At 52.1% G+C, this 26,087-nt stretch overlaps 1 protein-coding gene across 9 annotated transcripts in view; it reads right to left on the bottom strand.

Annotated features, from left to right (window-relative positions):
• Positions 1–1,313: 1,313 nt before the first annotated feature.
• Positions 1,314–26,087, bottom strand: part of Syt7 (synaptotagmin 7) — a 62,470-nt gene continuing 37,696 nt past the window's right edge. For 6 of the 9 annotated variants that reach the window (XM_034506321.2, XM_076917150.1, XM_076917153.1 and 3 more), the window contains 6 exons: positions 17,571–17,706; positions 13,718–13,988; positions 10,006–10,175; positions 9,460–9,574; positions 8,752–8,951; positions 1,314–5,125 (listed from right to left, as the gene is read on the bottom strand). In XM_034506321.2, coding sequence (XP_034362212.1) covers positions 5,021–5,125; positions 8,752–8,951; positions 9,460–9,574; positions 10,006–10,175; positions 13,718–13,988; positions 17,571–17,706 — 997 coding nt within the window. In that variant the 3' untranslated portion in view covers positions 1,314–5,020. Of the gene's footprint in view, positions 5,126–8,751; positions 8,952–9,459; positions 9,575–10,005; positions 10,176–13,717; positions 13,989–17,570; positions 17,707–22,845; positions 22,969–26,087 lie in introns of all 9 variants that reach the window. The other 3 variants (XM_034506312.2, XM_034506330.2, XM_034506338.2) reach the window with 1 other exon arrangement.

The raw sequence follows: 26,087 nt of genomic DNA, 5'->3' as shown, positions 1-26,087 counted from the left end.
TCCAGACCAGCTGCCTTTTTTAAACTGGCAGGCAGGGCATCCGAGTCTGGGATGTTAGCAAGATCCTTTCCTAGCTTTATAATTGCCCACCACAAGGGTTTGATAAAGAGGGAAATGGGGTGATTGGGAACAGGAGATTCTCCCCCAGAAACCCCTCCCCTCCTTCCACATAGCCACACAGGCTTTCTTTTCTCTCCCAAAGCTTCCTCAAGACATCAGGGCACTGTGATTCTGTAGATGGACATTTATTACCACAGCCAGGCGTGCCACACAGAACGTCTATTCAGACAGGGAACCCTGCCCAAGGGCTCACAATCTAAGAGACACCACACTCGCACACATGTCCATTCGCAAACACACAGACACACAGGACCCAGACATGGGAAGTGGATGACTTCACGAGACACAGATGGGAGCAGCTCAGGATGGAGTATCAAGCATGTTCAGATTATCTCCTTCAGCTGTCTTTCTCAGAGAAGGGGCGGTGAGCCCAGAATCCAGAAAGGCCATAGAGACCTTTAGAAGTAGTGCATCTGGGAGGGACTTGCAGGAGAAAGTGGTCTCAGGCACATGAAGGGATGTATGAGTAGCTCAGAGCAGGCAGAGGGAATGAGCCAGAGAAGTCCAGAGTAGAGCCCCTGTGCCAGTGGCCAGGGTCTGGCACCTCTGCTGTGCTGAACCAACTATGCTAAAACTGTTTCCTGGGTTTACTTTCTCAAAGAAAAGCTAAACCAAACCCAGGGTGACCCTGAAGCTACTTACCTGACCTCAGGACTCGCCCAAAGTTCTGGAATAGAAGCCAACAGAAACTGTTTTATCCCCTCTCAGACGCTTGTGCACACTAGGGCAAGAGCTATGCCTCTGAGCTCTACCCTAGCCTGTGCACACCCTTTAAAGGGATGTTTAAACCACATTGTAGGAAGTTAAAGGGGCAGAAGGGGAAAGCACAGGCAGCTTCAGAATGGGGGTACTTAGTACAGATTGAGGAGGCACCTGCTGGCCCCAGATGTGGAGGACAGAGGGTTTGTGACCCTCTTCACTTCAGAGTAGGGCAGGGCCCATGGAATTATGGGGTTCCCTTAGTGCCTATCTGAAGCAGATATAGTTGGCCTTCTTCAGTACCCTGAGAACTGGCAGGCCAGCTGCCCTGGACCACACAGGGAGTGGCTGGGAAATTATTGCTTCTTTGTGAATAGAGGACATTGGGAGCACAGCAAAGGACATGGCTTGCCAGAGCCACAGACAGGAGGGCACCAGAGTCTCTCAGGTCCTCGGCTTGGAACTTGCCAATGGGGCTCTTTAGATTGGAGAGGTTTTGTTTTTTGTTTTTTTTTTCCCAACCATAGGGAATCAGCCTAGACAATAGGTTGGAGAAAGGCCACAGGTCCAGCAGGCTGGCCTAGAGCTCAGCCTGTCCTTTCTTTCCCCTACCAGGACCTGGAAGGAGACATCGGCCCCAAGTCATAGCAGCGGAGCAGGTGACGATGAGGTGGTAGTTGGGGTCCTATCTTGGCTTTTTTTTAACCGACCTGGGAGAGTGATAAGGGTTCCCTGGCAAGAAAGGAAGTGTGTGCCCAGCTAAGTGGACTCCAAGAGAGGTCTTGGAGATCTCAGGGAGATCCTACTACTTCTAAGGATGTCTTTAGGTCTGACCTGGGACATGCAATGAATGCTGTCTGCTCTGGGGCAGCTGGTGGATGTGGGGATCAGTCTAGATCTGAGAGTGAGCCGGAGCCTCAGGTAGGCCTAAACCACTACTGAAAAGTCAAGCCCCAGAGGTGACAAGCTGAGTGGAGGCACCCCCAAGACTCCCCAGTCCCTTCATTCCCAGCTGCTGCTTCCCTTGGAAGAAGAGAGAGAGGGCTGGGACCCACAGAGGAAACAGCCAAGGCCCTACTTTTTCACGATCCTTTATTAATCAGAACAGGCCCTGCCACAAAAAGCAGGGCCCATTCCCACAAAAATATGATTTTGCAAAGAGGAAATTTTTGCTGGCTTAGAGGGTGCATATGGTGGAAAAAATTGTATGGTTCTTTTTCCCTTTTGTCTTCAGTTCTCTTTGCGGGTTTTTTTTTTTTTTGTGATAGTGGATTTTTGTTTTATTTTTTATAAAACACTTGCGCTCAAGGACTCAAACACAATACAAACAGAGCCACCAGTTCCCACCCCTGGGGGCCCCAGCTGAGCTGGGAATCCCCTTGGCTTTTTTTGTTTGTTTGTTTCTTTTGTGGCTGTTTTCCTTTGTCCCTACCCTGGCCTCTGGTGCTGGAGGGCAGGTGGAGGGCAGTGCTGGGGCAGGTGGAATTTGTATAGCAGTTACATGGAGAAGATGATCACAAGAAAGGCTACCTAAATAACATAACAACTAAGTCTAGAGTGCCCACAAGATGTCAGATGATGCTCATAAAGGGGGTTGGGACACAGTGAAGACAGATTGGCTCTGGCGGTCCCTAGAGGCTCTGTGGGGTAGGGTGGATGGGCAGGTGGGCCTTGCTTTCAGGTGTCGGTGACAACTTTGCTCTGGGTAGCACCTTCAGAGCCCTCCTGCCTTGAACCCCTAGGTCAGGTGATGGTGGCCTCACAACCTCCCCCATGAGGTAGGTGAAGTATTATTACCATCATTTTACAGATGGAGAAACTGAGGCCCAGGGAGTGTGGGTGACTTGCCCAAGATCCTAGGACAGTGTTGGCAGAGCTCTGGTGCCCTCCTCACCCTCAAGTTCCCCTCTCCATTTCCATGTTCCCCCAGTTGCCCTAACCATTCTATGCCCAGACTCTGTATCATCCAGCTGTGTCTTGTGCAAGCCATTTGCAGCCTCTTGCCGGCATCCCCCCACTCCACCTACACGTGGGGGCTGAGGAATCCCAGGTTGGGTCACTACTATTCTTAGTAGTCTGAGGGGAGAACAACTCTGTGGGGGATGCTCTCTGAGCTCACTGGCTAAGAGGTACATGGATGAGCTCTGCATAAATCCACTGCCAGCCTTACACCTACTGGTGCAAGTTGCTTGGGTCCCTCAGATGGCTCTGTGGAAGTACTCAGGAGACTGAGGCAGATGGAAGGAAGGATGGCAGCAATTTTTCTCAAATTTCCAGACTCTCTACATTACTCTCTATTTCCATACAGCCTCTGTAGGGGGTTTGGAGGGTCCCTTTCCAGGGGCTACACCCAGCTAGGTAAGGGAGTTGGGGCAAATCCTATTTAAAGCAAAAGCTGCAGTATACAAACATTTAGATTTACAAGTAATATGGGTGACTAGTTGTTTTACAATGGAATTATTTCACTCTACAAATGATTCACCTAGTACATAAGAGATTCCTTCAGGTCCCTGGGGACAGGGTGTGAAAATTGATTTAAGAACATTTTGATATGGAGAAAAGGAGATCTCACACCTAGAGCAGAAAGTTGCTTAAGGGGAAGCCCATTAAAGGAAAATGTGCCCAAATAACTATGCTCCCATTGTGCTCTAGATATGCAGATCCAGCCCAGAGCTCCTTCCATCCTTGGGGTGTCAAGTTGCCAGGCAGGGTAGAATTGTAACTATGGGCCCCAACTGCTACCACAGATGTGGTGTTCTGGTGCCACCTGGTGGTAGAATCTGGGACTGTTGGGCTCAATTCCTCTGTTTTTGAGGACCTTTCACCAGCTGGGTCTTTTTATAATACAGCACAGAGGGAGGACAGGATTTAAAAGGGATCCTTCTGGAGTCTGCTGTTTCCAAGGGGAAGCCAGTTCTAGTCTCAGCAGAGGCTGGGAGAAGAAACGGCAGCTTCTTTGGGTATGGCAACCTCAGACTCCTGGAATGGTCCCTGCTTCCTCTGCTTGCGTGTTGGGTGGGAGGGGCAGAAAGAGCCATTGCTCTGGGGTGGGGTATGTGTCAAGACAGCCTGGAGAAGGCCAGGGGTTGATCAGATTATCCAAAGGAAAGGTGGAGGTGTTGGGGTAAGGGGTGGGGATCAGGGGCTGTATCCAAGCCAGAGAGTATGGAGCAGATGCCAATTTGGCTGCAATATGAGATCTGGGAAGGTGGGGGTCCCCGGGTGAGGGGTTAGGGGTGCCTGAGAAGGGTGAAGTGGTGCCCTGTTGGAAGGCCATGCACACGGTGAGTAGGTGCCTACGAAGTGTGAGCCCAGGCCCAAGGAATGACATTGCAGTGGGGAGTTGCTACTGGGGAGTTGGGGTGGGGGCTACAGAGACAGGCTACATGGGTGCCAGGAGGCAGCTGAATCAGCCATTCGCCCTGGTCCCCACTTCTCCTCAGCTGTCCATACCCTTACTCTCCTACCTTCCCTGTGGCCTTGACCCAGCCCCACTTCATCCTCACGAAACTCTGCTACTCTTTGTAGCCAATCAGCACTGCTGGCCCCAGGGAGACAGGGAGTGAGCACCCCCTTTCACACATGTGCGCAGTAGCTTCCATGTGTACACGCATGTGGGCACACACACACACACATACACACACACACAGTAGACACAACACAAATACACAGGGCCACGTCTCCATGACTCTGGAGCACAGGCTATATACTATCCTCAGTGTCCAGGGCCCAGCCGGCACCTGAAGCTGGGGATGGGCCTGATGACCAGGCCGTGGCCAAACGCCGCGGCCTTCCTCTTCTGGGCCCCAAAAAGGGGGTCTAGGGAAGGGGTGGCTTCTCTCCACTCCAGGCACTGCCTTAAAGAAAACGGGGGCTATGCCCACCTGGCGGGCCTCTGGAGGGATCTGCCCATCTGGCTCGTGAGCTTTCCCCGACGTCTTTAGTATCAGCAAATCAGGAAAGAAAGAGGCAAAGCAGGGAAATGGCTCCCAGAACCCCCACTCCCCAGCTGGACTCATGGGGGTGGGGCTGGTACTTCCTAGAAATGGGGCCCAGTAGAGTTCTGGTACCCCTCCCTGGCTGAGCCCTCGGGGTTCTCCCCTCACCCATGGCAGGGGGGCCGGGCTGGGCATTGTGCATAAAGTGGTAGGGGCATGATGGGGAGCCAGGCCTTGGCCCTTGGGGTCTCCCTTGGCCCCACTCAGGCCTTCAGCTGGTGCCACTGGGCCACAGGCTGCCGGGGACGAGCGATCATGTCCTTCCAGTGTTTGACTTCACCTGGTCCACTCTTCCAGGACAGGTAGATCTGGGGAGGAAGAGAAGATGCATTATGGCAGGCTTCGAGGCTTGGGCCCTGTCCCACAGTAACAGCCTGTCCCACAGTAACAGCCTGTCCCACAGAGGCTGCCCCTTTCCTTTCCTGCCAGCCTGACCTAGTTCCCTGACTGCTATCCCTTAAGGGCCTGGGCATGCCTGGCCCTTTGACATCAAACTGCAACCTATTTTGCAGTGAAGGTCAGGACACAGGCAGTTGGCTGGGGCAACCTTCCCTGCCCTAGGAAGGGACACTGTTGTTATTGTCTCTCCCATCTACTGGCATTTCCTGTCCCCACATGCAGACTTTGTACTAGGGGCTTTATATCTTGAGGTCAGTGTATACTTACAAACCTGGCAGGTGAGCAAACTACATAATTAGCCACAGTTTTCAGATGGGGAAACTAAGGCACACAGAGTTAAGAGTCCCACCTTCATCCATAGTTTAAAAGTTCAAAATGGGGTAAAGAAACTCTTGGTGGTTCTAGATTACCAATCCAAGCCCAGGCTCCTGTAAGAGCTCCACAAAACTTCAGGGCTGACCCAGAAACTCCCAAAGTGGTCTCAGCTGAGCCTGGCCTAGACACCAATGAATGCTTAAGACCAGAGGCATTGGAAGCAAAGCAGTGTTGCACCTTAAGGCCATCACGATGACAATTTAGAGGGCAAGAAACTGTCACAGGTCAAAGAGCCTGGGGGCCTTGACAACTGGGTACAATGTGCTTGGTAATACTGGATCCTGAGCAGGCCTGGGGCGACCGTGGGAGAATTGGCCAAATGCAAATGAAGTCTGGTGGGTTCACAAGCAAGGTCCCAAATCAGTTTCTTAAGCTGTGACAGATACATTGTGAGGGGCTAGCAATTGAGAACACTTGCAAGAGGGATAGGGATGCGCCATATTATATTTCCTAGTTTTCTGTAAACTTAAAATGATCAGGTGTCGTATCTCATACCTAAACTTCTCACACTGAGGCAGAAGGATTGCTATGAGTATGAGGCCACCCTGGAGGAACATAGCGAGTTTGAGGACCAGCCTGGGCTACAAAGTGAGAACCTTTCAAAACAAACAAATGATCAAACACCATGACAAAATGAGCAAATCCTAAGCAGGGGTGGAATATCTTTCTCAGCCTCAGGCTCCTCTGGGCAATGGACTGATAATAAACACTGATCATACAGACATGTCTGCTGTCCTCTCCCGACTAAGTTCTCAGTCAGTTCCCTCTAAGGCTCACTGAGTACTCTACCCCACTACCCCACCACCCCACCACCCCACCATCACCACCGTTAGCACCACAGGTCACAGCCAAGTGCTTCCTTGTGCCTACATGCTTTTGCAATGTCAGCCTAGCACAATGACAGCCTAGCAAGGCAGATTCCCAGCCTCCAGGAGTTGAGCTGGGTCTGTGACTCAGAAAGGTTCCAAGGTCCTTGGACTTCCTAAACTATCCCAGGCTAGAGCAAGAACAAAACCATTTTTTGACTTGGTTTGACTCATAGAATGCTGGACTGGCAAAGGAAGCTAAAGGTACTCCCCAAGGGACACCTACTTCTATGAAGCAGAGCTGTAGGAGGGGCTAGAAGGGCCTCTGGAAGGGTGCAGTGGGCCCTACTCACAGCATACACTCTAGTCTCCTTATCTGTGCCCACGGGTTGGCTGAATGATACTCCCAGGGCCAGCTTTCTTCCACAAGGCTAGCTGCTTTTCTCTTCCCAATGACTAGGTCCTTCTTTTCATCTCTCTGGGGAATGCCTCCAGATTGGTCCCTTCTCTGCGGATGCCAGACCATCCTTCTCCAAACACACCATTGTTGAGATTTGAATGAGAAGGATACCATAGGCTCATAATATTTAAATGCTTGGTCCCTAGCTGGTGGAACTGTTTGGGAAGGACTAGGAGGTGTGGCCTTGTTGAAGGAGGTGTGTCACTGGGGCTGGGCTCTGAGGTTTTACAAGCCCATGCTATTCCCAGTTAGCTCTCCCCACCAACTCAGATATGAGCTCCTAGCTACTGCACCAGCACTATGCCTGCCTGCCTGCCTGCTGCCATGTTCCTCACTATGATGGTCCTGAACTCACCCTCTGAAATTGTAAGCAAGCCCCAGTTAGATGCCTAAATTATTATTTTATTAAATTACTAGTTGCCTTGGTCATGCTGCCTTTTCACAGCAGGGGAAAAGTATCTAAGACAGTCATATACCAAGGGACCTGTGTTTCCACTACCTCACTGCCTCTGCTTTGATCACTGGTTTTTCTACACTACTCCTGGTCAAGCTTCCATGACATGCTTGCCCAGCACACATGAAGCCTCCAGACTCAGTTCCTGCATGGCATAAAACAGGTACAATGGCACTTGCCTATAACCAATCACAGTGTTTGGAAGAGAGAAGCAGCAGGATCAGAAATCCAAGACCACACTCAGCTACGTAAGGACTCTGAGGCCAGCATGAGCTGGTGGCGCACGCCTATAATCCCAGCAGTAGGGAGACAGAGGCAGGTGGATCTCTAGAGTTCAAGACTAGCCTGGTCTAAAGCAAGTGCCAGGACAGCTAGGGATACACAGGGAAACTGTCTCCAAACAAAACAAAAGAATATGATGGAAGTGAAACTTCTGTTCCCGAGTAAATGACTGCACACACCACAGGTAGGAACATTTCAAAACTAACTTCTATTACAATAGAAGCTACATGTGTGTTTCAAGTGACAGGCTGAGCTTCTCACTGTGCCCTTATCAAATGCTCCCACTACCCTGTGGAGCCAGCACTTCCTGACTCTCATTTTGAGCAGAGAAAATGAGGCTCAGAGAGGTGACAGCTTTTAAGGGTGGAGCTCCAGGACCAGAAGTATATCTTAGTGGCAGTGTATAACTGGGTTCCATTCTAAAAGCCACAAACAACAAAACCGGAACCCAGGCAGCCAGACTCTTCCGTCTGTACTGAGTCCTAACATTGAGTTAGACATACAGGAACATGGTTTTCAAAGTAGAAAAGTGGAGGGTTTATGTCATAGAATCGTGTTGTAGAAAAACTCATGCCATGTCTGGCTTCTTGCCTCACATGCAAGAAGAACCTTCATCCAGAACCTCCTTTTAGCTCAGGTGGTTCTGACCTTACTCTGGGAGACTCTGCAGGGTTGGCATTAGCTTCATTTTAAAGATAACACAGAAGCTCAGAGAGGCAGAGTAACTTACTCTGGACCACCCAGCCAGCGTTGTGCAGATCAGCTAGGAGCTGAAGTCATTAAAGTCTTTGGTTTCTGGCAGAGGCTCTGTCACAGCCCCACTTAGCTCGTCCCATAAGCAGGGCTGAACCAGTACAAGAACTCAGAAAACCTTTGGGGAATTCAAGGTACTTTTTGTTCCTTCTTTCCCTGTCTGGCTGGGTTTTCCTGGAGTCCAGGCCTGTGCTCATCCTTGGACCCAGATGCCTCCTAAGGACAAACCCTTCAGGCCTGGCTGTGCACCCCAGCCCAGTCCTACCTCAGGCCTGGCTGTGCACCCCAGCCCAGTCCTACCTCAGGCCTGGCTGTGCACCCCAGCCCAGTCCTACCTCAGTTCTGGCTGTGCACCCCAGCCCAGTCCTACCTCAGGCCTGGCTGTGCACCCCAGCCCAGTCCTACCTTGCCGATGACATCATTGCGACTGAGCTTGTCTTTGTCCATGACAGTGATGATGATGGTGGTCTCCCTCAGCTTCTCTGTGGGTATGTCGAAGGCGAAAGACTCATTGAAGATGGGGTTCAGGTTCCTCTTCTTTGTCACTGTCTTCTTTTTCTCTACCCGCTTGTCTTTATACATCAGCCACACCTTCACATAGGGGTCTGGAAGGTGACAGTAGATGAAGGGTCAGGGGATAGAGTGTGTGTGTCAGGGGGACTCGAGGGCTTCATGCCCTTCCAGGTGCAAAACCCTAAGTGGGAACTGGTTGCATGCTTTTTAAGTGGATGACAAGGCCAGGCCAAGCAAGAACAAGAGGGATTACGGATAGTTAGCATATGGTAGAACTTAAAAAGACCCTGGACATTGCCTCAGAGTTCTCACACTAGTACAGGTCTTCCCAAGGCCACACACAAGCAGCACCCGAGCTAGGACCAGGGTCTCGCCACCACAATGTTGCCTTTCTTCCTGATTCAGGGAAGCCTGGCTGTCAAGATGACACTGACCCAGAATATGTCCAAAGAGCTCTGCTATCTCCCGTCAAAGGACTAGCAGGTAGGGGTTAGGGTTAGGGCCCCAATTCACTTCTATCTCCTGTATCTGAAGTAACCCTTGTGTCATGGGAAGCTCCCCCCACGGGCCTGCCCATCCTGCCGTGATAAGCCTCAGCACCTGATGTGCCCCCGATGTCCATGGCTTTGAGGTTGCGAGCTTTGATGATGTTCACGATGATGGAGTTGGCAGAGGGGTTGTAGCAGAGAGACAAGAGCAGCTCCCCTCGGCTCCCCTGTAGGGCAACAAGAGGGGTGAGGCTGGGCCACAGGGAGGGAGTTGCTCCCCTTGATCTGCCTGCAGGGATGACAGGTGTGGGAACTAGAAGGGAGGGTGTGGTCAGAGAGCCCAGCTGTCCACAGGTCCCTTCTGCCTCTGTTTGTCAGCACTGTCATGCCATCTCCTCTCCTCTGGAGAGCCTGTGCTAGCTCAGGGCTCCCAATTCCCTGAACAGAGTCCTGGGCAAACTGCATAGCTCAGGTGAATTGCCCCAAGTTCTAAACCCCAGGGCTCCAGCCATAGGTGGGAGCCAGCTCTCTGGGGACTGCTCACCAGTGCTCCTCTCTGAGCCCTGCTGACATCCTGGCATTGAGGATGGGTGAGGACCCTCTGCCAGACCTGACCACATTGCTTCATTTAAAGGACTACGGGGGGAGGGGGGCTTACACTCCCATCGCTGCATGGCTTCAGATCCTTCCAGAAGGTCTGCATCTGGGTCAGGTCCACCTTGTTGAGAGGGATGGACACCTCCCCAATGGGGTCATTGCGGCTGAAACGGTCGTAATCCAGGACCTGGAGGTAGAGGACCCTCTGCACCACTTTCTCGTAGGGAAACCCTGGGGCAGATAAACAAGGTGAGAAGTGTTATCACAGCAAGAAAAGAAGTTAAAATGGAGAAAAGGGAGAGATAGAGAGTGGGAGGGAGGGGAGGATGGGGGAAGAAAAGGGGAGAGAAGGAGGAAAGGAATGGAGGTGGGGAAGAAAGAAGGAAGGCCCTGTGAGTGGGCTGGCCTTGTAACCTCTACCACCAGCCTAGCCCAGGGGGCCACAGCTAACTGCTATCCGACTTACTTCTGAAGGACCAGCAAGAACTCTGTCTCTTGTGACCCATCAGATAGAGAAACCGAGGCACAAGATAGTTTATGTGACAGTCCCAGGACCAGCAGTAGGACAAAGACCATTAGTGTGTTCATTGCTTGTGTGTCCATTTCAGGTCTGGGCAGTGGCCCCCTTGCTCCCTCGATCAAGACTGGACAAGTGGCTCTGCCTGAGGCTATGAGGCTGTCACATAAGGAGTCTCAGGAAGAGAGGGGACAGGGAAACTGGAAAGGTGCCTATGAGAACAAACCAGTAATCTGTGACTCTGCTTTCTCCTTCACTGCCTCCCAAGGCTGATGATCAGTCTATCAGCTTTTCCTAAACAGAGCCCATGGATACCCAAACCACCAGCACCTCCTGCCCAGCAGCCATGAGAATGTCCAAACCGCCCTTCCCGCTCCTGAGCTTCCTCCCGTGGCCCATTCTCAACACTGTGGCCAGATTGATTTTTTAAAAATAGCCAGCATGCCACAGCCTGCTCCTTTTAACATCCCAGTGTACTCAGAAGGAAAGCCAGCCTACTTCAGAACCCAATTCTCCCAAAGTGTGGCCCCATTGTCTTCCTTCTGTGGGATGGTACCCACTCCTTCCTCAGTGCCCAGGCTCCATCCCTATACCTTTTCCCTGATCCCTTCAAGTCTTGGCTCTGCCCTCATCAGGACCCAAGCTGTGAGCCCCCATCATACCTGCTCCAGCTGATTCTCAACTTTTACATCTAGTTTTCTTTCCTGGCATCACAGATGGGGTGGGCTGTCACTTTGCCTTCTTGGCTCTAAGACAAGTCCAAACAAATCTATCCATCTTCTCCCTCCATTATCTTATGGCTTGCCTGCCAGGCCAGGGTAGTCACTTAATATTTTAAAATTACATTTATGTGTGTGGATGTGTGCATGCATGAATGTGTGTATGTGTGTGCAAACATGGGCACTCATGTGCCAGTGTGAATGTGGAAATCAGAGGACAGCTTGGCAGGGATTGGTTGTCTCTTCTCACCATGTGTATCCCAGGGATCAAACAAAGGTCATTAGGGTCAGTATCATGTTAGAGAGTTCCTAACTTCTGACCTCCACAGGCCCCTCACACAGAAGGCTCACACTTATGTAGGTGCACACAAATGCACATAAAATATTTTCTTAAAAAAGGTCAACAGTTGAGGAAAAAAAACCAGTGTTAACCTCTGCCTTCCACACATATACATGCACATGTGTACATGCACCTGAACACACACACACACACACACACACACACACACACACACACACACACACACCAGGCACATGTGCATGTACACACACAGAGAATAAATAACTGACTGGATGAATGTCAGTGGGATGGCCCAATGGCATGGCCAGAATGAAAGAGAAAAGGAGGAAGGCAGGTCTGATTTCTGGGAGGCATGGGTGACCTGGGGTGGGCACAGGCCAGCCTGGATGTGGTGTGAGGTACTGAGGTGTGATCAGGAAGAAGGGAACGCCTAAGGGACCCCCACCAGCTGGAGTGATGGAGAGGAGGGGCTGGGAAGAATAGTAGTAGGCTCTTCACCAAAGACACAGAAACCACAGAGGAGCCTCTGATGGACGTGGATCTGGGAGAGGATCCCTCTGATTTATTCAGGGTCTATTTCCCTTTCTACCTACTAAGGAAGACATGTCTTGCTCATCTTAAAGGCCCCAAAGGACCTTGCCCAGGTGACCCTTGGCATCTGTTCAAGTGAGATGCATGGAAACAAGTGTCCTGGGAATATTAGTGGCTCCAAGAGGTTCCTGTGCCTAAATCAGTTTTTCTAGTGCCAATGAAACAGTCTCCTATATGTCAAAAACCCATCCACCAGAACCTGCCTTGAGTGGCTGGTTTCTGAGGGTTTGTTTCTCTGCACACTGAGAGGAGACTATACAGGCTCAATATCAGCATAGCTTTGTCTTCCATGAGACAGGACGGATTCATTTTTCTCTGAACTCCCAGGATCCAGTTAAAAGTTGATGGTGAGTGAATGTTTGTGTGAGAGAGTTGAGGACTGGAGTCCTGCCCATAAGCCTCACTGATGTCCTGGCCATACATGCTTCCAGAGGCCAAGCCTCTGGTTAACTGTGCCATCTTTAACCTGGTGCCCATGTTGACCTGAGGAGGAGAGGCATTTACCTCATTGTTAAGACACAGAATACACAGGGAGTGGGCTTGGATGCCAGTTAGGGAAGGGTCCCTGGGATAAGCTTGTTGGGTTCTAGAAGATCAGGGCACCTCAAAGCAATTGTAACCCACAGGGACTGATTTTCCCTGGCTGAACCAGGTTATGGGGAGACTTAAGGCTTCCCACTGTAGCACCCTGCCTGGCACAGGGACATTCACCTCCCTGCATACCCTGTGTTCTCAAACAGCAGAGATAAGATTGGCTTTGGGAGCAGGGACACACGTGGCTTAACGCCTCTTGGAGCCAGAGACAATAGCTCAGAGATCTTGCCTGCCCCCCTTGGCAGTAAGGGGTTGAAGACCAGCAACAAACCGTATCTTCAAGGAGCTGATATCAGCACCTTTTAGGTGTCAGGGCCTGCTCTACGTGCTTTGAAAAGTTACTAATTTGTTTAATTACCATTATTACCTCTATTTTATAGATGAAGAAACTAAAGACCAGAGAAGTTAGGATTTTTCTTAATGTCACACAGCCAGTAAGAAAGAAATCTGAGGTTCCAGTTCAGACAGACTAGACCAGGACTGAGGAGGATGAAGATGAGGATAAAGAAAAGTCCCAGAAGGTTCTGGTACTTTCGTTAGATGTGCAGGGCCCTTTACCTGGTTGCTCCAGAGCACTGTATCTCTGAATGTCATAAGGTGGGACCCTAGTCTGTAGCGATCTTCTCCCTCAAAGCCTGTGGCTAGCATGTTGACTTCTCTCATCTCCTGGGACCAATATGAGCAAAGTGTATTGGGCATGTGTGTGCATGGGAGTTTAGTGTGTGTGTGCACCTTACATACTTGCATGCCTGTGTACTCGCAGGTGTGGGTTTGTCTATGTTTCTTTTCTTTTTTTTTTAACTATTTATTTATTATATGTAAGTACACTGTTGCTGTCTTCAGACACCCCATAAGAGGGCATCAGATCTCATTACAGATGGTTGTGAGCCACCATGTGGTTGCTGGGATTTGAACTCATGACCTCCGGAAGAGTAGTCAGTGCTCTTAACCACTGAGCCATCTCACCAGCCCCTGTCTATGTTTCTTGACTGCAGCCACGTGTGTGGGATGGATCAGTGGGCGGGGAAGTGGGAATAGCAACCAGCCTCACCTTCAAATAGAAAGGTCTCGTTCCAGTGCGGGTTTAGATTCTTCCGCTTCACCTTGGTCTCCAGTTTGTGCTTCTTGTCAGGTAGCAGGTAGATCTTGACAAACGGGTCACTAGTGCCACTGAAGTCCTTGGCTGGCAGCTCCTGGGCCTTCATGACCTTCACGGTGAGTGTGGACTCTTGGAAGTTGTAGCCAACACTGAACTGGATTCGGCCCAGGTTCTCTCGGCTGCAGCCCTCATGGGCCTCGTCCTCCTCGGAGCCTGGGGAGAGCTGCAGGGGAAAAGATTGTGGGCTGGTGGGGATTTTGTCTACCAGGCTCCTGGGCAACATGTCAGGGTCCAGAAACCTGTCTGGACTGGAGGCCTGCTAGCCAATTTCTCCTAGTTGAAACATGTGGCCAGCTGGGGTAGTGGCCTGTCACATTCATGGCCAGTGGAAGATGTCCAGGCTCTCAGAGCCCTGCCTTAACCAGAAAGGGAGGGGAACAGGGCCAGAATGGTTCTGCCTCCTGGACCCCAGAGTCGCGAGCAGGACACCCAGCTTTCCCACCTCCTCTTGAAACTGTCTCCAAGAGGCACCCTAAGCTGTCCTGGCCTCCTCTCCTATTCCAGCCCTACAGACTCATAGGAGCCATACCAACTCTTATAATGGGGTTTTCTGGGGTCTGTGGATGATGCAGTTGACAAGATAGGAAAGGCAAGTGTTCAGATGAGGAGAGGCTGAGACATCAGGGGTATGACTGAGATAGCCTTGCCAGGATGTTCCCAGGGATCCTGACTGAAGCAGGCTGGTCCTTGGGGACTGAGGTTGTATCTTCAGGCTATGCCTGTTCCTAGTCTCCATTCCTCAGAATAGATACATGGACAGGTATGGACAGCAGTGGTGGCCACAAGGAAGGGTTGGGTGTCACATTTTCATTGCAACGTGGAAACAGGAGAGGGCAGTTGGGGCTCTCTCAGTTGGATTACCACTCTCTAGGAATAATGGAAGGCCTTGAGGTCCTACCTTGCCTTGTCAGGGGCCCTGCTGGCCTGGGTATCTTTTGGTGATAGAGGGGAATCAGGAGTGGACCCCAGGGAATTACAGGTGGGACAAAATGGTAGGCACTTGCCTTCTCCCCACATTCCCTCAGAAAATTTTTGCCCCCACCCTGCTTCTTGAAGAGGCAACCCCAGCTTCTCAACACAGTATCACAGTGACATAAGGCAGACAGAGGCACATACCATGGTGAAGACTCTTACACCACCTTCTTAATGCCAGGCCAGGCGGCTGTCACCCACCTCTTGCTGAGGAGACTGGCTCAAAGAGGTTAAATTACATGTACACATTTTCACAGTAGTAGGGACCCTCTCTGACTTCAAGCTCCGCTTAACAGGCCCAGGCCCCCAAGTCATTGTAAGGCTTCCCCCAACTGCCACTACAAGCAAAGACCTGCCTGCACCAGTGGGAAGTGTCTAAGTCACATTGATGGTGGAAACTACTGCCCACAGGTCAGCCACCTGCCGCACACTAACTCTCCCTGTGCTTAGGCCTCCTCTGTGTCTTACTCTATCCTGAGGCAGGCACTGCTATGTTCAAAGTTTAGCTTGGAGCACCCAAATTTTAGGTCACTCATCTCAAGCCCCATGATTGAATGGCTAGTTCTAACTTCAAGTCAGTTTGTGGCCAGCAACTGTGGGTGCCTGCTCACTTATCCTGGCTCCTGGACTTAGACCTTAGTTTGAACTTGACCTCCAGCTCCACCTAGTGGCTGAAGGGGAATTGCACTCAACGTGTGTGTGTGTGTGTGTGTGTGTGTGTGTGTGTGTGTGTGTGTGTGTGTGAGAGAGAGAGAGAGAGAGAGAGAGAGAGAGAGAGAGAGAGGGAGGGAGACAGAGAGAGAGAGAGAGAGAGAGAGAGAGAGAGAGAGAGAGAGAGAGAGAGAGAGAGAGAGAGAGAGAGAGAGAGAGACTGGGGCTCATTTAAGCCCAGCTGGCCTCTAATGCTCTGTTGAAAAGTTGTCCTTGAACTTCTGATCCCCTGCCTCTATCACCTGACTGATGAAACGTGCCACCACACCTAGTTGATTAGGTGCTAGGGATCAAACAGTGTTTCATGTATGCTAGGTGGGCAATCCACCACCTAAGCTACTTTCCCAGCCATTCTGATGCCCCTACGTACCCCCTGGCTGATCTCACAGCCTACAGGCTCTCTCCTCGGCTCACCCATGATGTGGCTTTCCAATGTAGAGCACTCCCACATCCTAAGCTCACAGCAGCATCTTCCCCTGAACTTCACTTCCTGAGCCTGCAGGCTGGGGACCATGGAACTCAAGACTGCAGGACTCCCAGGAGGGTGAAAGTAGGGCACAAGTAGGTAGAGCCAGCCAAAACTATCTGCACCCCTATTCCCTCTCATATTTTGGGGGTGTCTTAGGCCACTGTAGGTGTGGGTAGCCTCAGCCCCGCCTAAGTTTACTCCATCTCCTGGGGGACACCTGGTCTGTCTAGGCAGACTTCACCTCTAAAGGGGCAGAAACTAAGCACCCACGTGCTTTCTCAAAGTCCAGCCCTGAGCCCTAGTAAACAAGCCATTTCCATGGCAACTAGGCTGCTCAACTTTCCCCTCCCCTGCCCCAGCAGTAAGCCTTCAAGGACATCAACCCAGCCTGTGCCAGGTCCCACATTCCCCAGAGAGGTTGGTTCCGCCCCCCTCTAGGTATCTGACTCCTGGCCCTCAGCATCAGCAGCCCAGGCTGGCCCTGGACAGCACCACAGGGTGAGGTCACAGGTCATACTCTGGCCTGCTTATCTTTACTGTCACTGTTAATATCAATGACCTGGCACTGGCAGAGGGTTGGGTAATTAGACTTGCCTTCCCACCTCCGGGCATCTGTGAAGCACATGAGAGGGAGATGGGCCTGTACTTCCTTCCGCTGCTTGAGTCTGCCAGCCTCTCCCTCAGGGCAGTAAGGGGCTGGCCAGCTGGCTGGAAAAGGGCTGTCCCTTCTGGGAACTTGACTACCGGGAAATTGCACCAATTAAGGGGCTATAGAATGAGACAGGGTGGTCTGTGGCAATGGGCTGCACAGAGCAAAAGACAACCAACCTACACAGAGTTGGAGATAGGAAGTCACAAATGGCCAGGGCAAGGGAAATGCAGACCCACCACTCCACCTCAGGCCTGATGCCTGGAACATGAATCCTTACCCAGAAGCCTTGTGACTCTTTGTGCATATTGAGACTTGAGAAAGGACAGACTGGCAGCCCTAGAAACTGTGGGACCCTGCCTTCTCAGTATGGGAGCCAAGGAAATTATCTGAGCCCTGTTGTGTCCAGTAGAAAGAGAAGGTGCAGGCTTCCCACCATAACCCTCTCTAAGCCTTCCAGGAACTTCCAGCCCACCAGATCCTCTTGTCTGCCAACTTGCCATGCTTGTCCTTGGGCCTCTGGAAAGAACAAGTGGCTGTGACACATTGATGCCACCAGGAGGTGTCATGGAAGCTACAGCCTCAGCTACAATGAACAACATAGACTGGGACCATAGGCCAGTCAGCAACAGAGCAACCAGGTCACTGGTAGGCTATAAGACAGTCACCCTGGGATCTACCATCTCTGCCATTTTAAGGAATGGGCACCTGCCTCAAACCCACTGCCCCACAGCCTCCCCTCCCAGGACAGAAAAACATCTTGTATGAGTAGGATTTCCTAAGCTTTTTCTCAGCTCAGAAAAGGATCAAAGGAAGACAAATGAGGAAACGGAGACACGGCCTCATTGAGTCAGCAAAGCCATCGCGCTGGGACTGAGTACCTAAGTCTCAGACTGAGTTGCCTACTTCTGGTCCCCCCACAACCCATCTCCAACCCTTCTTACCATGAGCATCTCACTGGTAAGGGAGTTGACGAGGTCCGAGACAGAGGAACGGGGCTCCGTTCTGCGGTCAGACTCATCGTGTGGCGTCTGGCCGGGCACTGGGGCTGTATTCACAGCCTTCCCTCCTGCAGGCAACCTGGAAGTGGGGGTAGGGAGGGAGTTCCAGTGAACATGGGCTTCAGGTAGGGCTGGGCTGGACTCCATGGGCCTGAGTAGCCACAGGATCTTCTCTGAGAAGTCAGCCCTTGTCACTTCCTGTGAGCCAGCAGGAGTGAAACCCTTGTTCACCGAAAGCCTGGTTTTCCCTGAAGACCCACACTCAGGGTTCATCCTTCTTGAGCCTCTGCCTCAGGTGACTGGCTGAGCTGCCTTGTGGGGGCTGTTTAGAGGGAGCCTTCATGCTTCCTGTTACTCTCCAAAGCCCCTCAGCTCTCTGGCTTACATGGCTATTCTCTGAGCTCCCCGGCTCTGCAGAGACCTGTTTCATCCAGTCTGGAAAGGGGAGGCGCTAGGTGGCCTGTCCAGGTGTCTTTCCACATCATTACCCTCTACAAACACTCCACAGCCTCTCTCTCAGAGCCCCACCTGTGTTTGCTTGGCCTCATCAGAGCCAAAGTGTTCTTCACCCTATAGCCAAGGTGAGGCTGGGACCAGTGTCCACACGGCTCTGTCTGGCAGTGTCTCTGTGCTGTGAGAAAGTGTTCTTGAGCTGTCTCATGCCATATGCTTGGCATCTATATATTACGTTACATGTGGCCAGAGTGAAGGAGTACTGTGCACATGCTTGTACGTGCATGTGTATATGCACATGTATATGTGTGTATATGAAGGCCTTGATTGCCATTCCTCTGGTGTTATCTATGCTGTTTTTGATACAGGGTCTCTCACTGGTCTGGAGCTTGCAAAGTTTGGCTAGATGGTGGGTCGCTGGAACCTGCCTGACTTCAGCTCCCCAGCATAGGGTTTACAAGTCCACCATGCACAGCTTTTCCTTTTACATGGGCTCTAGAGGCTCAGGTCCTTGTGCTTGTGTGGCAAGTTTTTTACTGACTGAGCCATCACCCCAGCTCTGAGCATTAGCGTTTTAATCTGATTTAATACAAGCTCTTTTACCAGCTGAAGATGTAGCGCTATGATAAAGTGCTTGCTTATCCAACATTAATCAAGACCTTATGTTCTGTTTCTAACATGGCACAAGAAGTGCCCATTTGGCTTTAATAGCCATTTAGGGCAAGCGATAACCCCATGTGCCCTAGTCCCCACCCCGTCCCCCACTCATACAACACATTTGATAAGACGCTCACCCAGAGTTAGAGAAAGGCAGGCTGCCACCTAGCAGGCAACCGTGTCATACCCGATGCCATGCTGGTCCAGGGGGCCGGGATCTCTGGTTTAACAGCCAGGTGGTAAGCCCAGGCTCCATTCAGCTGGGACTTAGGAAGGAGCAACTAAGACCCTGCCCAGGGACCAGGCTGGAATGTCTCATGAGGAGGAAAAGGTGGGGATAGGCAGTGAGGAAGAGATGGTATAGGGCTTGGGGCTAAAATTAAATAGCTTTGAGAGCACAGAGCCACACAGGCTGGCTACAAGCCACATCCCCTGGCACAGACCAGCTTGAAATACACAGGCGGCCACAGCAGGCAGATACAGACATGCTCAGAATATGCCAGGCCCTGGGGGAAGACACCAGGATCCAACAGCAGGGCGTGCACACACAGACACACATACATACACATAAAAATTCACACAAGCCCAACAGATACCTACAGCGACAAGGAGAATACAGCACAGGCAATGGGCAGGGCAGCCAGCACCTCTGTGGTAACACACACAGCTGAAGGCATACTTAGATCCCCAAAGGGGAGAACCAGTCATCTGAAAGTGTACATGTGAATTGAAACAAAACAGAAGCAGGGAAGGCAGGGACAGCAGGTCATCAGGTGCACCATACACCTGATGTGAGACCCTGGCCTTGCTCTGTAACACAGCAACAACACATCCACCCACCTGCTTGCCCTCTCCCTGAACACCCTAGAGGTGCGGACACACCAGCGCACAGAGTAGCAGGCACATACAAGCCCATCCCTCCACGACCACACGCACATGCACACGCGCGCGTGCACACACACACATGCACACACACACACACACACACACGCACGCACGCACTCACGCACGCACGCACATGGACACATGCTCACACAGACAGGCACGGGGAGGAAGAGGAGACTGAAAATAGCTGGAGAGGTAAAGTCAGGTTAAAAATAGAGCAGGAGAGGAGAGAGCGTGAGATTGACTACTGAAGGTATGAGAAAGTCGGAGTTATTTTGGCCACACCACAGCGTCAGCATAGCTGCAAAGCAGCCTGGGAAAAGATGGTCAGCACCCCTGAAGCTGTCGGAGGTCACAGGACAGAGAGATAGGCATAGGGATCAGCAGAGGGAGAGGCCGAGGGGCTGGTCACTGGCCCAGGGACACCCCTGTGAGGAGCAGATGGAGGAAGGAGATAGAGAGAAGAGAGACAGAGAAAGAGGGGAGAGGCTAAGAAAGGTTAGTCAGACGTGTGGAGAAGGCTGCTGGGTGGACAAGGGGACAAGGAGGAGCGAGGCGGCCGACAGGAGAGGCAGAGAGGAGGCGGGGGACACACAGAGGCGGAAGAAACATGGTGGCAATGGGGGTGGGCTGGCCCGCTCTGCCCCCCACTCGGGGTGGGGGTGGGGCCACGGTGGAAACCATTTGGATCCCGAGGAGCAAAGATGAAATGCTGGAAGGATGGCCATGAGCACAGTGGGTGAGCACAGTGGGTGAGCACAGAAGGATGGCCGTGAGCACAGTGGGTGGTGTGGGAGAACGAGTGGGACAGACAGCAAGGGTGGAGGCTCCATCCCCCATCCCACTCCTACACCTAAGAGTACCTTGAGTAGATGTTGAGGCCCAGGGCTTGGGGGATTCTGGAAGGGAGCCCTCAGGGGACCAAGAAATGTTGGGTGGGTTGGAGGCAGACTGTCCCTCACATCCCCTGTAGCTTATTAGATATCCATCCTTTCTGTCTGGACCCTGGAGTGGTTTCTCCTCCCCACAGAGATCTCTCTCGTTCATATGAGTCTGTTTCTTAACAGACCAAAAGGGGCTGAGTGTTTCCTCCAACAGTAGCCAAGACACCTGGTCAAGGGGTCAGCGGGGGTGAAGAGGGCCTGCTTTAGAGGAAGGGACAGATGAGCCAGCCTGTGGCTATAAGGCCCAAAAGTCAAAGGGTGGATCCCAAAAGTGTGACAGCCTGGTGAGGGCACCCATGCTAAGCTATGGGCTAGAGTCACCTACTAGGGAAAGATCAGCTGAGTGCAGCCCTCGAAGCTACCCACTTGGAGACACCCCAGAGCTATGAGGAATGAGTTTCAAATATGGAAGGGCATGAGCAGGTGGGAATGGCATGTGTCCACTCGGAAAGTGGGGCCAGGTGGTGGTGAGGGCCCAAAGCCTCCACCTCCATACCCACCTTTCCCAGGCAGGCAGGGGACAAGCTGATGTCATGATCAGAAGGGATGGGTGTACTAAAATATGGAGACCTGAGTGGCAAGGAGGTATAAATAGGCTGTTGGGTGAGAATGGAGTCGGTTAATTAACACATGGGTGATGTGAAATCTCGTTTCCAGCCTGCATCTGCTCCCTCACACTTCACACCTTCCGCCCAACCCTCCCTGGCAAAGGGCTTGGGTTCTTCACAGGCTTTCAGAGGGCTCCAGTCCCCCTGCATCCTCTTGTTCCTAGCCCCAATCCCCTCTCCTTGTGGCCCTCTGGCCTGATTGGAGCCCATCTTTGAGACCCTGTGGCTTCTGTCAGACCCAGTTGGGTTGGGAGTGGCAGTCTATGCTACTCCCCGAACCCCTTCCTCACATACATGGGCTCGGGGACTGACACCAGTCGTGGCACCAAGTGAAGGAACAGATTCATTCTCCCCTCCTACTCTGTAGGGACTTCTGACCCACCAGACATGCAAAGTGGATTCAGGGTGGGAAGGAAAGAGAGGGCTGGTCTCCAGAAGCCACTGTGAGATAGCCAGACAGCTGTCAAATACAGCCTACCTCTCCTAAGCTATAGGCCCCAAGCAGCAGCCTGGAGCAGTCCCTTCCTGTGCCTAAAGGCCTCTAATGAGCATCGGGGTTACCAGTCTAAACATGATCTCTGCCCAGCTCACAGGATCTGACAACTGTCCCAGCCCATTTCCTCATTAGAAGCGGTGTGTGTTCCTCAGAGGTCACTCTGCTCAGTGCTTCATTTGACAGAGGCAGATGCAGAGGCCTAGACAGGGTCTCTGACTTGTCTGAGGTCATGGAGTGAGGCTCTGGCTAAAGCAATGCTGGCCCACATGTCCTGTCTTTGGTCTCATGGAAAGCAGAACTGAGCGCAAGTAAATGTGAGCACAGCCTAAGGTCAGGTCGAGGGAACAAGCAGGTAAGGAGTCTACCTTTGGGGGTGCTAGTAAACCCTGCAAACATCAACCCTCCCTTCACCTATGAGCACTGCTCACCCACTCCTCAACAGAGGGAACAGCAGGAGCTGCTTCCCTGAATTCTAGGTGGAGAAGGCTAGAAGGTCCAGCCTGTACTGCAGCCACCTGACTACTGCTAGTCTTCACTGGACCCTGAGGAAGGCAATGGGGCCAGGGAGCCTGGCAGAGACAGACCTTGACCTTGCTGGGAACAGCTGGTCCCACATCCCATTTCTGGAGGCTGTGCTCAGGGGCCACCCTTCTGGTTCCTTCTGGTCACCAGGCCTCTCCCATGATTCCTCGCCCCAGACCCTCCCCATCAGGGGCTTTTCTTCCATGGTTGCAGGCCAGGGGGAGGTTGAGATGGTGGGGATGAGGGAGAACAGGCTTAGCCATTCCCCAACATCCGCCCTCACTCACCAACCGCCAGAGAAACGGGGATTTCTGGGTTGGGAAGGGGGGTAGAGATGAAAGATGGAGGGGCAGCAAAGAGAGGCAAGCAGGGAAATGGGGCCCAGGAGGCTGGGCTTGCTCCGGGCCAGGACAAGCATGCTGGGGAGCAGGCTTGATCCAGAATGGTCCCAGGATGGTCCCTTCATAGACCCACGGGACACCACTCAAGTGGTCAGGGGACAGAACACCAGCTGGATGGCTTCTCCTACTCCAGCATCTGCTGAAGACACCACCACCTCGTCCAGCAGTCAGGGCCGGCTGAGGCAGGTGGCCTCTCCATGCCTCCTTCTCTGCTGCTGCCGCCGCTGCCGCAGGCCTCGCCCGTGCTCGTACCTCTTGTCCCCCTGAGCGTTCTGGTTCTGCTGGGTTCCTGGGTTTTGCAGGTCAGGGATATTGGCAAAGTCATCCTGTTCCGAAAGCCCTAATACCAGGGATAGCACCACCATCCGGCCTTCCCTGCCCAGGATGGGCAGCCCACCAGCCGGGGTGAAAGGGGGTGGCCCCATGGACAGGAGCAGGGGTGAGGGGAGGAGAGAGACAGAAACAAAGAGAGAGAAGAGAAAAAGCGTAAGAAACTGGCCCTGGAGAAGAGAAACCAATCTTCAGAACTGTAAATAGTTGGAGAACTGAGGCAGGAGGAGGGAAAGGGTCCAGCTGGCCTTGGGCCAAGAGCTGGAGTCTCTGGGGTAACGTGGGACAGGGGCTAGGCACAGGCCTGAGGAGAGGACTTAGGTATCTGGGATAGTCCCCAGGGAACACACAGGTGGGGGATTGGAGCAGAGGCCCTAGGACATGACATCCCCAGTCATGATTATTTCTTCCCTGGGAGAAGGGGGAAAAGGCTCTTTCAATACCTTGTGCAGGGCTTGCAAAAGGAGGTTGGGGACACAGGGGAAGCATTATAGAAAAATCTGACATTCAGTGGGCATTATACACTGTGCTCAGGGATGCCCTTCGGAGATTTCTGGGTCATGCTCAACCAGATGTCCTTGAAGCCAGTTAAGCAGCTTCTTCTAGGCTTCCAAATATACAGCCCACCATAGGAGAATCCCAATCTCTCCAAGGTCACAGGCATAGTGAGCCCTCTCTCTTGTCCACCTTCTCAGAGATTCGGAGAATAAGAGGCCACCAGGACCTGTTCAGTGGAGGTCTTTCCTTGCAGAAGCAGTTCAGAAGGCATCCGGAAACAAAGGTGGAGAGAAAGTACAGGAACTTGGCAAGGTCTGGAGAAGCTTTGGCAGGGCTGTGGGGAGCCTGTGCCTGCAGTGAGACCGCTGCTCTGAGGGAGGTTGGCCAAAACAGAATGGCAGGCAGGTACCAACAGGATGGGTGTGACTTGGAGAGGATGCATGCGCAGCAGCACGGGGTTGGAGGCCACACGTGTGGAGCCCTCCTTGGAAAACCATGGGACAACTGTGTGGGGCTCTGCTAGTGCCACAGGCACTTCCTGGAAGGAAACGCAAATTCTGATGGCTGCTCTACATCAAAGCCACCAGAGGTTTTGAGTTTGCAAGGGCTTTGTAGAGCTCAAGAGAACCTCTGCACAGCCCACCAGAACAAAGAGATGAAGGATTCTCAGACAAGGCAAGCATGAAAATATGCCTCAAGAAGAGCCAAAGGTAAGACAGGGAGTCTGACAGAATGTTCCAGAAGGGGGTGGATCTTAGGGCAGGAATCTACCACATCAGGCACTGATGGAAAGTAAGAGCTTCTGTGATTATTCCCCAGAGAGACTGTCAAAATGGGAACTCAGGCCAGGCAGCATCTGGGGTGAGGGACAAATGAGAGTTGTGGAAAATGGGAGGGAGACACTCGATATGGGGTCTGAGGGAGAGCGAAAGCTAAGCACAGAGTGTCCTTCTTCTTAGTCTTTGTCTTGGGCACAGCCACAGCAAGCTGACAGGTGTTGACATCGAACTTTTGGGGCTCAACTCTCCTCTTCCCTTAGGCTGGAACCTGCTTTCTTTTACTCCGGCCTATTGCTAATGTCTAAGTTGGTAAAATTCCATTTGGCTGTTCAGGAGCTAGTTGAGCTGGGGGAAGGCAAACTCAGTGAAAACACGTGGTTTTTTTTTTTTTTTTTTTTTCAAGTTAATGCATTTTTCAGATACTGCTTTTGGTCTTTAAAAACTGAGCTGCTTCTCTGCATAAATACCCAGACTGTCATTCTCTGCAGCTGCACAGGTTATAAGGTCAAGGATGAGGGGCAGAGCTGGACTTGGGGGAGACACGCTGGTCTGCTTGGATGGGGTTATATCTATCAAGTAGAAAAGATGCACCCTCCATGGGAAGGGAGGGCAAGTTACTGCAGGGCCTGGGTGGCCCTCTCAAGTAGACTCTGGGACCTCAGCAATACAGCAGTTAAGCTGCAGGGCAGGGGTTGGCACACCTCAGCCTGTCAATGGTTCTGTACAGTCCACAAGCTGGTACTGATTTCTGTAATGTGGTAGAGACTGAATGTGTCTTACAAAGCCTAGAGTATCTGGCCTTCACAGGCAGAGTATGCAACCCCTTACCAGGAGGGAAAGTAGTTAAGACACTGAGCTTGGAGGTGGCCAGCAGGTAAGGGGTATGAGAGCTGCTGTGGGGGCCGGAGCATGGGCATATGATGCTGGCATCTGAGCCATGCCCCAGGATGCAGGCATTTAAGACATGCCCATCAGAATTCTGGTTGGTTAGGAAGATGGTGGGCCAGGAAACATTGGTATCTGGGCTTCTGCCACAGGAGGAGCTCAGTCACAGGCCCTGGCCTAAGCAATTGCAGGAAGAAAAGAAAGAGTGTGGGCACGCGCCAGCCTAAGGTCAGGTGGAGCCCAGCTGACTCTCGGTTCTGTTCCTGCCATATCGGAATCAGATCCCTTAGTCTCTGACTCCATGGCCAAAGCACCCATTTCAGAACAGTCCACTGCCAAGACAGGAGGCATTGCTGGACATCTTCTCTGGTGTAGCACTTGATAGCCTCCCATGAAGGCAGTTGGACAGACTTCCCCGATTTTCCAGGGGACAGCCTTGAATAGAATAGCTGGTGGGCACAGGCGTCTTGCAACCAGTTGTGTGCAGCTGGTTCTGTTGGAGGGCCTTTCTGAGTTATGGCTCTTGTCTGAGCCAGAAGCTCTGTCTGGGCTCTCAGATGAAAATAAAACACGCTTTGAGAAACTCGTTGGCCTTCTGGGTGTGTTGCATCATTTCAGTGAGCTTGGCCCTGGGCTTCTCCTCTTCCTCCCAGACTTATGGTGCTGCCCCATACCTGAGAAGTAAGTTTCTCAGGGAAGATCTGGGTGATAATTCTGATCTCACAGCTGGAGCAAGGCCCATAGGCCCACACCTCTCAGCCCCTAGAGAGTGAATATCCCTGTGAGGGTAGGGGTGGTGGAGCAAGTGCCAGGGAAGCGGCTACGGTCAGTGGCTGGCTAGCTAGCATGGCGTTGCTTCACCAAGCTGGGTCCTTGAGAGAAATACCATACTCTGCAGCTTAGGGGGTGTGGCTCAGGTTTGTCCTCAGGGGAGGAAGGGTCATTATGATAGGGCTGAGGTCAGGGATGGATGGACAGGGAGAATACATGGGGCAGAAAGGT

This window comes from Arvicanthis niloticus, chromosome 1, assembly GCF_011762505.2.
Source record: "Arvicanthis niloticus isolate mArvNil1 chromosome 1, mArvNil1.pat.X, whole genome shotgun sequence".
Lineage (NCBI taxonomy): Eukaryota > Metazoa > Chordata > Mammalia > Rodentia > Muridae > Arvicanthis > Arvicanthis niloticus.
This window is presented reverse-complemented; position numbering and strand designations above follow the sequence as displayed.